The 14,471-nt window shown below is 40.4% G+C and overlaps 1 protein-coding gene across 2 annotated transcripts in view; it reads left to right on the forward strand.

Annotated features, from left to right (window-relative positions):
- Positions 1–3,515, forward strand: part of LOC138973587 (uncharacterized) — a 20,491-nt gene extending 16,976 nt beyond the window's left edge. For both annotated transcript variants that reach the window (XM_070346297.1, XM_070346298.1), the window contains 2 exons: positions 577–695; positions 1,791–3,515. In XM_070346297.1, the coding sequence (XP_070202398.1) occupies positions 577–695; positions 1,791–1,794 (123 nt within the window). In that variant the 3' untranslated portion in view covers positions 1,795–3,515. The remainder of the gene's footprint in view (positions 1–576; positions 696–1,790) is intronic.
- Positions 3,516–14,471: the final 10,956 nt, after the last annotated feature.

Genomic DNA, 14,471 nt, shown 5'->3' on the forward strand with positions numbered 1-14,471 from the left:
CCGGAAATTCCGGTTTTCCGGGTTTTCAAAAAAAAAAGAAAAAAAAAAAGCTTTGTTTCGCTAAGTTGAAATAACGAGCAGCGGTTCCGATCCGACTTTTGACACCGGTTCGCGTGCTTTCTCGGTTCGCTCCCTTGGATTTGCCGCCATCTTGCTTATTATGATTTGGTTTCGTCGGTGTCCAGAAACTTTCTTTCAAACTTGAGCATTTTGGACCCCTGCCTTTCAGGTTTTTTGATTTTTCCCAGTAACACCCATGAGGTTGCGATTTTTCCAATCTCCCAGGACAACTTTTATGTGCAGACCTGCTATAGGATTATCCCCCTTTGTATGTACACGCAAGCACAAGACCAAGTATGCACAGAAAAGATCCTGTAATCCATGTCAGAGTTCGTTGGGTTGTCGAAACACGAAAATACCCAGCATGCTTCTTCCAAAAGCGGCCTAAATTGCAGGGTAAAAACGGTTATTCACGTAAAAATCCACTCGTGCAGAAACATGAGTATGAGTGGGTGTTTCAGCCCACGAACGCAGAAGAAGAAGAAGAGAATAACATTACTATTTTGCATGTTTCAGGCGGTGGATGTGTGTCTGGCACAACTGACGATGTCACTGGACGAGGATCTGGCAGATGTGGATGAGTTTGAGAGAGGCATTGTGGATGAGACCGCTCGCACCATTCCACTCTCATACAGGTAGGTGATGATAATGATGATAATGATAATGATAATGATGATAGTGATAGTGATGAGGACGAGGATCTGGCGGATGTGGACGAGTTTGAGAGAGGCATTGTGGATGAGACCGCTCGCACCATTCCACCCTCATACAGGGAGGTGATGATGATGATAATGATGATAGTGATAGTGATGATGATGAGGACGAGGATCTGGCAGATGAGTTTGAGAGAGGCATTGTGGATGAGACCGCTCGCACCATACCACTATCATACAAGTAAGTGATGATGTCGGTGAATATATTTTGAGACGCTTGGGAGGGAAGTAGTAAATGGCGCACAGTGATTATTTCCACACACTTCGTTCCAAATGACCTACATGAATGCACGCATGTACAGACTCACACACATGCACGCACATGTGTGTTTCGGTATTTGTGTGTGTTTCCATATTTGTGTATGTGTGTGAGTGTGAAATACAGGTATAGCTCAGGAACTAATTAAGCTAGACACTTCATTTTTGGCTCACCTAAGTGTAGCCTATGCGATCGTAACTTTGTCTGTCTGTGCATGCGTGTGTATGTCTGTGGTAGAAACTTTAACATATGAAGACGTCACAACATTTGAAGACGTCACATTATGACGTAATAGGGTTAGACGTCACGTGAAGGAATTACTGAAAGTCTCGGTCATTGTTATTTTGAGCGGGCCGAGACTAGTTTTTTCTTCGAAATCGGCCATTCAGATCTAGATCTAGTGTCTCGCTTTCTTGCACAGTGTCACCTATGCCACTTACTGTGTGTGTGTGTGTGTGTGTGTGTGTGTGTGTGTATGTGTGTGTGTGTGTGTGTGTGTGTGTGTGTGTGTGTGTGTGTGTGTGTGTGTATGTGTGACTGAGTGATTGAGTTTGTGTTACTGTTTGTCGATTTCTTACATGAGCCTTGAAGGCTTCGCCTCTTGTTGTTTCTTTATTCTTCATACATATTCTTTTATTTTTCTATTTATGATACTCTGTTTTAAACTTAGAATTTTGGCTGTCGGTACCCAGTGTGTGTGTGTGTGTGCTATTTTTTTTTTGTCTACATTTCTTACTCTTCTTTTTCTTCTGTTTCAGCTGACACAAACAAACGGAATTCACTGATTAAAAACAAGTCACTAGTTGCTGCAGAGTCAAGGGCAGGCAACTCAAGGCATGAGCTGTGATTCTGAGACTACATGTTGTTAAGTCAAATATGTACACTGGTACACTTCCATTTGAGGACACCCTTCATAAGAGGACACTTTCGGTTGTCCCTGTCTATTTACATGACCAGAATGTACAAGTACAAGAACAAATACGTTATTGTCTGTCTGTACAAAACAGAATTTTGTCTTTTGGCCTGCCTCACAAAATAATATTGCACAAAGACATCAAATTATAATGATTAAAGGCTTACTAACTCGCTCCCGTGTTTACGATGTGTAGTTTGCCCACAATCGATGTCAAATGCATCATAAGGCCATATAATGACGATATGTCGCAATGCGCGGACCATATACATGCATTACAGCTTGTTCTAGCCTCTGAAAAAGTGAGGATGTCAACAAAGACGCGGAGTTATTTCCCTTGCGTCAACGTTACCTCTGTTGGCAAATCTATAAATAGGACGATCTAGATCAAAATAAAAATTCAAATATCTCAACATTTAAGGGGTCCTAGACCACAATATCTTGCAGGGAACTTAATTTAGCATGTCTCCAGCTGTGGGTAAAGCAATTAGCGTGAATAGTCATCAGCTTTCTATGCCTTTAAACATTATATTAGACACTGTGTATCATAATCCAAGACAGGGTAAAATTTCTCTTCTCCTCTGAAAAAGAAGCAACATGTTGAAAATATACCTGTCAAAACAGGCCACCTGCATTGTAGGGACACTGTTGGTTGGTCCCAAGGGTGTCTTTTCATCGCAGGCACCACTGTAATTGCATTTCGGACAGAACATTTTGAAAAGTGGACTGGGTGGCCGAGTGGTAACGCACTTGCGCTCGGAATCGAGAGGTTGCGTGTTCGACCCTGGGTCGGGCCGCTATTTTCTCCCCCCTTTCCTAACCTAGATGGTGGGTTCAAGTGCTAGTCTTTCGGATGAGACGAAAAACCGAGGTCCCTTCGTGTACACTATATTCGGGGTGTGCACGTCAGTGAAAGATCCCACGATTGACAAAAGGGTCTTTCCTGGCAAAATTGTATAGGCATAGATAAAAATGTCCATGAAATACCCGTGTGACTTGGAATAAAGGCCGCGAAAGGTGAACATTCGCCTAACAGGCTTGAGGTTTGCTGGTCGATGTGAATGCGTGATATATTGTGTAAAAAATTCCATCTCACACGGCATAAAGCGCTTTGAACTTCGGATAAGGCGCTATATAAATAAAGAGAATAATAAAAAAAAATTAAAAAAAAAAGAGTGTTGCTTGTGTTACAGCTGTGCATTAAAATCATGTGCATAATTTGTACAGACGATGTTACTTAAAATAAGACTGCTGTACATTTACCATCAGTCATGTTGTTGGTGGATTATTGGAGTCTCTGTGGTGAATCAGTGATGATATATTATGTTAATTGTTGATTCCTCTTCCTTTTATTCTCTGCTTTTTTGTGAACAAGTTCTGGAAGAGGCCAAGGGAAGTTAATGCTTGCCAAAATGTGATGAATGTTGAATGATCTGAATGTTTCCCAAGCAGTGTCTGCGGGCTTGCCAAAGTGTGATGAATTTTGATGTGAATTTTTGAAAGCATTTCCTGTTTGTGTGCACAAGACTCAACAAGTGTATAGTGTGAATGATTTGTTGACTATAAAAGAGAGGGAGGGGGGGGGGGGGGGGGGGGGGGAGAGTGTGTTTCATTTTGAAGGTCTTACAGTGCATGGCATGCTGGATAAATTTGAAACGGCTTCAGTTGTCATGAAGGTTTTATGCTAACAATGTTACTGTGAGAAAATTATAATCAGCAACATGTGGTCAAAAATAAGTGTTTAAAAGATAATTAAAAAAAGGAAAACGCTGTATGTTTTGTCTATCCCTATGCAATCTCACTGTCGTTGCATTTATATAAAAAATGAATAAATTGGGTAGCGCAGTACTGTATGGCTGCTTGCTTTCTCCAGTGAGAAATCAGCCTGAATTTCCATGAGAGTAACCTTGCAGGACTATATTATACCTTATCCTCATGCATGGGCGGGGATGTAGCTCAGTCGGTAGCGCGCTGGATTTGTATCCAGTTGGCTGCTGTCAGCGTGAGTTCGTCCCCACGTTCGGCGAGAGATTTATTTCTCAGAGTCCACTTTGTGTGCAGACTCTCCTCGGTGTCCGAACACCCCCGTGTGTACACACAAGCACAAGACTAAGTGCGCACGAAAAAGATCCTGTAATCCATGTCAGAGTTCGGTGGGTTATAGAAACACGAAAATACCCAGCATGCTTCCTCCGAAAGCGGCGTATGGCTGCCTAAATGGCGGGGTAAAAACGGTCATACACGTAAAAGCCGTTGGAGTTTCACCCCATGAACGAACAAACAAAATCCTCATGCAAATAAACTTGTCAAAAAACATATTGCACCCATTTGCGTACCCCAACAATAACAATCATTCGAGATGACACTGAAATAAATGATTTATTTGGGATACATAAACAGGTGCGATAATCTTTTTGCCGAGTTTACATTATACCAATATTGCACCTACCATACCTACGCAGTTGTGAGCACAGTATTTATTTTTCATGTAAGCTTTTCAAGACATTTTTATTTGTTCTTTGAGTGTTTTATGTTGAAGTCAGATATTCAACCTGTGATATTATGAGCAGATCAAAGTTTATTTTGATGTATTTTTTTTATGTTTGGGGTGTTTTGTGTGTGTGTGTTTTTTTTTTAATGGAGGTTATTACAACAAGTATGATTTTTATGGTGCAGCTTTTTCATTGTATATGCTTTATGATTGAAGTTAAAAAGTATATGGTGTGATGTCACACGCTTTCCTTCTTTGCCACTACTAAAGCAAACGTGTGCAAGATTGTATGTTACACACTTTGGAGCATGGCAAGAACGGAGTCAAACTCGCAATCGTCCCTCCAAAAGCCCCAAAGTGGCTTTCATTTCTTGCAGCTTTTATCGTTTCTTCTCTTCAAACATTCGACAACACCGAGAATACTGCAAACGACATCCCACCCGGCAGTATAGTACTGTTTTCATGCGCGAGTTTAGCTGCCATTGGAAATCGGCTTGCTCATGGGGCCTGTCAGTCTGAAATATGAAGGACAGAGTTATGAACATAGAAGGCAAACATACCGAAAAGAACAAACATTTTGCGCATGCAGACACAGAAAGACGTCATGAAGAATGCGATGCTTCAAAAGATACAGACTGTGACGGTGGCTGTGACGTCATTCACACATACCGAGACGTCATTCATAGTTGTTCGGTCACTTCAGTGAAAGTAGATCGCTCTACAATCATGGCTGGTGGGTTAGCTAGCTTGTCAAAGCGTGAGTACCGTATTTGACGGATTACAAGATGCACCGTTTTATAAGCCGCACCCCCGACTTTAAAAAAAAAATTGGGACGAGCCACGTATAGGCCGCGTCACTATATTAGCCGCCGTCGAAAAAAATATAATCGGATTGTGTCAATCAATCAATTTAACAACCAGGCAAACGAAAGTACGGTATTTGGCGAAATCGGCTCTGAGCATAAACAAGTGAAACAAAGAAGAAAAGTTAAAAAGTTTGAAGACAAATATCACACACGTGTAGTCCCACCCGGAATAAGCTTTTTTGGGATGATTTACGACTTTTGCGCACATTTCGAGCTGACGAAAACACAACATGGCGGCTCTCGCTCCTCCACCTATTGCGAGACACAAAAAACAAAATCTCGCGCGCGCGAGATCCTGATACATCCGATGTTTCTCTGTACGCTATCTTTATCTTGTCACGACGACTTGTTGACAAACGAAGATTCGCAAAAGAAAGAGAAAAGCGCCGAGTCTTGAGTAGAGAGCTAATAAAGTACCGGTAATCGTTAATCGAGCAAAATGAAAATCCGCAGCGACTTCCATTAGGTGAATGCTATTCAAGTTTAGGTAAAGTTTTAGCCGCATCTTTTTATAAGCCGCAATGCGATTTTTTTTTTTTTTTTAAGTCGCAGCTTGTAGTCCGTCCAATACGGTACTCAAAACGTGTTTGTTCTCTCCTCTGTTGAAGCTGTGAGACATAAATGCTATTCAGACTTGGTCGTGAAACAGACGATTTCTTCCAAGTCTGAATAGCAGGTAGTATAACATTGCTTTTATGTGACAGCTGAGACTATTCATGTTCTGACAAGATCAAATATATTTGTCATGTAGCACTTGTGTGATTATGTAATCTGCAGGGGATAAAAAAAAATGATATACAGTATGTTTTTTTATTTTTTTTATTTTTACATTTCACTGTGTATGTTTTATTTGCACATCGCCTGAAGGAGTTGCTGACTGTATCAAGTATATACATGTATTTCACCAGCAAGAAATTGAGGGATATTTTCATTCATGGTTTTGCTTTTGAATCCTTAACACTTTCGCGACGGGACACTGATAAATCAGTACCAGCGCTCACACGCCCATGGACGGGACGCGCATTTTTCAGTACCAGCCATAGAGGGTACACGACTCGTGATTGCTTCCCGGTTTTTGAAGCTTGCAAATAAATTGAGTTGTTTCCCTTGATACACTTGGCGTCCCCTTCTGCCATTTGCAAATCCGCCTGATTTGTGTGCGTTTTTGAGGAAAAAAAATGAATCAAAGGCGAGCCTTGTCTCGGGAGGAGATTCTCCGGATGTTGGACCTAGAGGATCCCGTAGAGCATGATTCGGACGTATCGTTTTCGCCTCACGAAAGCGATACAAGCAGTGAAAGTGAGGAAGAAACAGTCCCGTTGTTGCTAGTACGAGTCGGCAAATTACACGTGGTTGGCGGTGATACTGCTAGACGAACATGTATCTCGGAATCGTGCAGGAGCTATGGGGGCGTGGCAGCACTGATAACAATGGATGGCTGGAGCCTTCAAATCCTTTTGGAATTGTTCATAGGTGTACAGTTGGTACTTTGTTGTGAAAATGTGACTTATATTCAATATGGATTACCTAGACATCATTTGGTGAGTGTTAGATCTACAGTTTTGTTTCATTTGAGTCAGGATGCTGTGAGTGAATGCGTGATTTGCTTGTTTTTTTCTTTGTACTGTCTCCTTATTTCTGTGTACAATGTTAACAATATTTCAGCTAATTCATAGGTTTTACACCTTGTTTGGTTATAACATTATTTATAATACTTTCTGTTAAAAAATAACTTTTAAAAAAAGCAGTAGAAAATAAAACACACACAAAAAACGTTAAAAAACACAAATTATCCCCCTTTCACCCCCCTTTCACCCCCCTTTGCTAAAACAAATCGCGTGACAAACTTATAAATAGCACGACTGAACTGGGCATCCATTTTTGAATTAGTACACAAAATTTGGTGGTGATTGGACTTAATTCAAGCTTGCTAGACAGATTTCTTTACAGTTACTGATTTTTGGGAAGTTTCTTGGTGGCAAGCTTGGGCAGGCAGGACGTAAACGCCGTGGCAGTGCTAGTCACAATAGTGTTAAGAAGTGGCACTTTGTTGTTGTTCTTGTCTTTTTCGTCCACTGTTTTTAAATGCACAAACTTAAGCTCTGATAGAATTCTATTTTTTGACATAAAAAAGTTACAAAACAAAAAAACACCGTTCCTGGTTCTGTCATGCATGAACTTTTTGTCTTCCAGATAAGATTTTTAAAATACTGTCTCATTTGTAACTGAGCAAACTAAGAGGATATCATCTGGCATGAATATAATGTATGATAATTTATGTAAGGTTTTGCTCCTGTGGGTCTTGCAATAATGTGGCTGTATATTCAATATGTGTAAAATATGATTTGATGGCTTGAACTTAGTATGTAAACACAGACCTGGGAACCGGTACGATTTTGCCGTATTTTGTACGCTTGATTGTCTAAAATACGATCAGTACGGTCTGTGGGAAAAAAAATACGACGAGAAAAATTGTTAAGACATGCTTTTCTTCTGATTCTTTTAACGGTTAAGATAACGTTATAAGTCCACATTTTATCAATGATTACAGCTTTTATTATTACACATTGAAAGAAGCATTTGATAAATTTGTATTGGTAAACTTAATGAACGGTGCAACGGATGCGTGGGAAGCATGTTTGACTCATAGATGTTCAAATGTGTAGAGTACACTCATTTTGCCGAAAATACACCTAGTTTGTTTGAGAATACTCCAACTGCAAAACAGAGGTTCCCAGGTCTGTAAACAATGCTTGTTTGCTGCTTGTTTATTGTGGTGAAAAGGACTAGTTTGCTCAGTGATCATTTTGAGCAGTGTCTGTCACTGCTTTAAAAGATTTGTGTGTGTGTGTGTGTGTGGATGTGTGTGTGTGTTATATTTCTAGCATCTCAGAATTATTCTTTTTACTAAAATCCTCTATTTTCTCCTAATTGTGCAGGAAAATTAAGAAATTAGCACTGCTTTCATACCATGTTACCCCCCGCGGGTTAGGGGGAAGAATTTACCCGATGCTCCCCAGCATGTCGTATTAAGAGGCGACTAACGGATTCTGTTTCTCCTTTTACCCTTGTTAAGTGTTTCTTGTATAGAATATAGTCGATGTTTGTAAAGATTTTAGTCAAGCAGTATGTAAGAAATGTTAAGTCCTTTGTACTGAAAACTTGCATTCTCCCAGTAAGGTCATATATTGTACTACGTTGCAAGCCCCTGGAGCAATTTTTTGTTTAGTGCTTTTGTGAACAAGAAACAATTAACAAGTGGCTCTATCCCATCCCCCCCCTTTCCCCGTCGCGATATAACCTTGAACGGTTGAAAACGACGTTAAACACCAAATAAAGATCAAATCATGTTTCCTTTTAGCTGTTAATATGATCAGTCTTGCCATCTTCGCTCAGTATGGTTAATGTGCAAAGCATTGCACTGGTGTTTCTAAATTACAGTACAGCGAATGTCCCTTGGAATTTTTAAGGTGCAAATCGTCAGAAAACTTTCCAAAATGGTGCCATCTGTATACTATCTTTAAAGGCACAGTAAGCCTCCCGTAAACCATCACAGATACGGTCAGGCTTTTACACACAGTACAAACACCCTTTCATTTAAACACTCACCGATTGAGAACATCCTAGGTGCCCTCCGTAAAGAGCGAACAATTTTCAAAGAATTTATTTTTGCGTGGTTTATCTTACCCCTGAGCCATCGTGAACCCGTGTGATCCAGTTTCCCTTTTTCACAATGTAGTCGTCAGTTAGTTATTTGAATGCGACTATTTACAATAGCACGTTTTTATGCACGAAACAAACGGCTGTGGTTCACAAGAACTCTAGCGATGGCTTTTGACTGTTGAGAGGAATGGCGATATGCACTGATAAACCGGCGGCGTCTGCTACGACCCTTGTGTGACCCTGCTTCCGGGCTTTTCTTTTTTCAAACTTTCACAACTTCGAATTGTACTGATCTTGTCTTGATGAAAAAAGAATTCTTTTATGATTAAAGAATGTTTGTTTAACAAGCTGTCAATTTATTATTTAGATTTTAAAAGTTAGGTCTAGCGCAAAAACGCACCACGGTCCAAAAACATTTTGATAATCATCGATTCACGGCTATCGCCAGTTTACATCGATAGAATGAGACCCGAAGGGAAGTAACTCATGTTTGACCTGAGTTCAGGATGGGTCCAAAAAGTGTTCGAGACAATCTGCAAAATTAATTCTTTAAAAATTGCTCGCTCTTTACGTAGGGCACCTAGGATGTTCCCGTTTGGTGAGCGTTCAAATGGAAGGGTGTTTGTACTGTGTGTAAAAGCCTGACAGTATCTGTGATGGTTTAGGGGAGGCTTACTGTCTGGGCGTGAATTCTGGTATTCATAACAGCCGTCCAGCACCAAAACGAGGCGCCATTGCTGTTGAGGCCAAGTCCACGAAAATAAATTCTTTGAAAATTTCTCACGCTCGACAGAAAGCAGCCAGGATGTTCCTGTTCGGTGAGCGTTCAAATGGAAGTATGCTTGTACTATATGTAGACGCTCGGGGAGCTCTGTGATGGTTTACGGGAGGCTTACTGTGCCTTTAAGTATTAAAGACACATTACCATGTAACCAACGTTATTTGGTTATCTCGTTACAGCAAGCCTAGACAAAATGTGTGTTTTCTGTTGTTTTCAGTGTATACAACTGAAACCCCTTTTCAAGACCCGGCCGGTCCAAAAATCTGAGAAATTCAGGCCTTGAAAAGAGGGTAGTCTTAAAATGAGGGTAAATTTACAGACGTTATGAATACAAATCTGAAAAAGTAAGGTCTAAACAGAGGAGTCTTAAATCTGGGGTCGAGGTCCTAGTCTGTATGATCAAAATACAGAAATGTTAAAGTGTTTTCTGTACTACTGTAAAACAGCGATGTATGTGCCAAATAGAGCAGAAAACATGGGTTGAAATCTAGATTTGATTATGGCCTTTTTTTTTCTTTCTTTTTTTCTTATTTTTGTTGTTGTCCGGTTCAGGTTTCATGACATTTTTTAGTCCCACCCATGAAAAAATTAGGTCTTAGAAAGGAGATATAGTTATTTACCGATTAAGATTATAGGTAAAATTCAATAATAATAATAATAATAATAATAGATGAGCATGTATATAGCGCAACATCATAACTTTACAATTATGCTTTTTGCGCTTGACACATTTAAAATTAAAACACAGTTATACAAGCATTTACATCTACATTCATAGTCAACAACGCTTAATTAAAAGCATACACCATCAAACATAGATTCTTCCACTAACTAAGTAATAAAAACATGAATAAAATAGGTAGTAAAAAACAAGGAAATACCAGCTGAATACCCTTAATCAAACAGAACATGTTATCAACAATGCTGAAAACAGTCCTAGATGAAGAACACAGTGTCCCATTTTTAAAGAAGCTGTTGGAAGGTACTAAACTTTTACAGACAGAGAGAGCCATAGCAGTGGTGAAACTGAGGCAAAATCTTTGCGGAAAAAGCGATGTTTGAGTTTGAGAGACGATGAATTATGTTAACTGTAATTAGCATGCTCAAGGCACATAACAAAATGGCGGACTGTTGCTGGCAGTTTTTTTCGGAACACTGTCCTTGAACTTTACCAGTTTTTGAACAGTCTCAGTATCTGAGAATTAAATCGAGGTCTAATTCAAATGGAGAAATGTTAAATTTAAAAGTTCCGCTGTACTGAGTTTCTGTGTGTATACTACATAAAGGATGCCCTGGCTGGTTCTTTTTTTTCTGGGAGAGGAATTAGTAAGGGCATCTAATATAGGTCCCTGGTAAGGGTATACTTCTTACTAGCACAGTCACTTTTATGTCTTCCTTTTCTTTCTTCTTTTTAAATTTTTTTGTGATCCCTCTTATTGTCTTCCTTATTGACTTCCATTGTGTTTTTGTGTGTGTTTTTAAATCATGTATGTGTCATTTTATATGTTATACAAATAAGCATTTGGTTTTGACTGTAGCTTTTGTAGCATGTTGTTCATATTGTGAATGGGTCGTTGGGGTGTGCACGTTAAAGATCCCACGATTGACAAAAGGGTCTTTCATGGCAAAATTGTATAGGCATAGATAAAAATGTCCACCAAATACCAGTGTGACTTGGAATAATAGGCCGTGAAAGGTGAATGCTCGCCCTAATAGGCTTGAGGTTTGCTGGCCGATATGAATGCGTGATATATTGTGTAAAAAATTCCATCTCACACGGCATAAATAAATCCCTGCGCCTTGAATCCGTGGTTGAGATATGTGCGTGATATAAATTGCATAAAATAAAAAAAATATTGTACAATGAATTACCCAGTGGAATCTAGCACACTCATCGGTGAATTCTAATTATGCAATTCCGTCCGTCCAGTCTGGTTTTCCTTTCAGGTGTTGAGTTCTTCCCCCACCCCCCACCACCTCTTCCCGCCTAAAAAATCCCCCTCCCCCTGTTAATCACAGCAAAACTCAGCAAAAGTTTTATCCCACCTACCAGGACTAATATTGTAGGGGGAGGGGGGGAGGTACAAAACATTTAGGTAGTCTGAAAATGTTAATGACTTCACTTTCAGGGCTTAAATTACGCTTAACTAGGCTGATGGGAACGAAAATCAGTTCTGGTTAGGTTATGATGCGTTATGTTTCTGGCTCTTTGTTCTGCAACCACTCTGTTGCCAACATTTTCAGTGTCAAATAAAATGCATTTGCCACCATATTGTTTCTGTGTTTGTAAGGGGGAGGGGGGGGAGGGTGTAAATGTGTGTGTGTGTGTGTGTGTGTGCAGTGTGTGTGAGAGAGACACACACACACACACAAACACGACGAGAGAAACTGAGAAAGTTTGTATTTGTGCATGGAAGAAAACGAGATCAAACGAGACAGAAATAGTGTGTGTGTGAGAGAGTTTATATGTGTGTTCGTGCGTGTGTGTGTGTGTATGTAGGTGTGTGTGTGAGTTTGTATGTGTGTGGAAAAATCGAGTTTGTATGTGTATGTGGAAGAGAGAGTGTGTGTGTGTGCGTGCGTGCGTGCGTGTGTGCAATGTGAATGTGTGTACGTGCGCTTGTTGTTTGTACAATGCATTAAGTGTACACCTGTTCGCTAGGAACGCCACGTTAGAGTCAACACAAGCGTTTTGTCAATACGTTTCTCCAAAGTGAGATGCATTTTATTATCGTGAAATGATCGGGCCTCCTACTTTAACACCGTCGAACCTCAGGAACGATACCTGCATTGATTTTTGAGGTAAATCATTTGTGGTACTTGCGACCATAAACCAGACTCACTGACGCTGCTTGCATAATAATGTGAGGGCGATTTATGTGGTGGGGGTAGCGACAAACAAAGAAAATAATAATAATGAAATAAAACAAAAGCAACAACTGATTAAACATATCCGTTTTTGTCCAAGACTTTGTTGAATTCAATGTGAATTCAGTTTGTTTCAATCTCTTAACTTATTGGTCCCATGCATCTGTTCCTTCGGGAGTGACATCTTCTCATGTACTGTATCTGTACTGTTGAGAAATAGAGCCTCTTTGTGTGTGCGTCTTACTGTGAATAGTCTGTTGATATCATCATCATCGTCATCACCATCGTTGTCGTCGTGACCATCATCATCATCATCATCATCATCATCACCGTCGTCGTCGTCGTGACCATCTTCGTCGTCGTCGTCTTCGTCATCTTCATCATCATCATCATCATCATGGGCGGGGATATAGCTCAGTCGGTAGCGCGCTGGATTTGTATCCAGTTGGCCGCTGTCAGCGTGAGTTCGTCCCCACATGCGGCGAGAGATTTATTTCTCAGAGTCAACTTTGTGTGCAGACTCTCCTCGGTGTCCGAACACCCCCGTGTGTACACGCAAGCACAAGACCAAGTGCGCACGAAAAAGATCCTGTAATCCATGTCAGAGTTCGGTGGGTTATAGAAACACGAAAATACCCAGCATGCTTCCTCCGAAAGCGGCGTATGGCTGCCTAAATGGCGAGGTAAAAACGGTCATACACGTAAAAGCCCTGGGAGTTTCAGCCCATGAACGAACAAACAAAAAAATCATCATCATCATCATCATCATCATCATCATCATCATCATCATCATCATCATCCACCCGATGCATACACATTTGCACGCAGAATACGGTATGCTGTGGCTTCAAGGGCCTCTTGGCGTATCCTGGGTATATTCTGTGGGGGCCTGTGGGCGTGAGCATGATCATGGGGAAATGGCCACTCAGAATCTTTGTGAATCTCACGGCATCTTACAAAGCGCATTTCGGCACTTTGGCAACACCCTTCCCAAATATTTATCCTCGGTACTGCAAAGCTCTGAAAACCTCTTCAAGCTACAAAAATACGGAAAGAATTCCTTTGAATACCAAGCCCCTTCTGTTTAAAAATCTCTGCCCGCTGACATCCGCAGTTGCTCTTCTTGGATATTCCATGCTACGCCGTATTGCCCTATGGCTGCCCTGGAATACCTATCATCATCATCATCATCATCATCATCATCATCATCATCATCATCATCATCATCATCATCATCATCATCATCATCATCATCATCATCATCATCATCATCATCATCATCATCAGAGTAAGAAGAAGAAGACGAGAAGGACGACGAGGAACAAGAAGATCAAGAAAAAGAACAAGAACAAGAACAAGATCAAGAAGAGAAAGACAGAAAAAACCAAGTGTGCTGCTCTAGACTAAAAGTATAAAAGCTTGCTGAAATACACGGCTGTTGTAGCTGCCGCCAGTGACTGAACACCAACGTATTACCAGCACAGCTGATGTTTAATGTTCATCACCTGTCAAGCGTAATCTGACTGAATAAACACCAGACATATGTACACTGGTTCACGTTGTTTTTACATTTAGTCAAGTTTTGACTAAATGTTTTAACATAGAGAGGGAATCGAAACGAGGGTCGTGGTGTATGAGTGTGTGTGTGTGTATGTGTGTACATGTGTGTGTGTGTTGAGCGATTCAGAGTAAACTACTGGACCGTTCTTTATGAAACTTTACATGAGAGTTCATGGGAATGATATCCCCAGCCATATTTTTCATTTTTTCGATAAATGTCTTTTATAACGTAATATCCGGCTTTTTGTAAAAATTGAGGCGGCACTGTCACAACATCATTTTTTAATGAAATTGATT

Source organism: Littorina saxatilis, linkage group LG8 (assembly GCF_037325665.1).
Source record: "Littorina saxatilis isolate snail1 linkage group LG8, US_GU_Lsax_2.0, whole genome shotgun sequence".
Lineage (NCBI taxonomy): Eukaryota > Metazoa > Mollusca > Gastropoda > Littorinimorpha > Littorinidae > Littorina > Littorina saxatilis.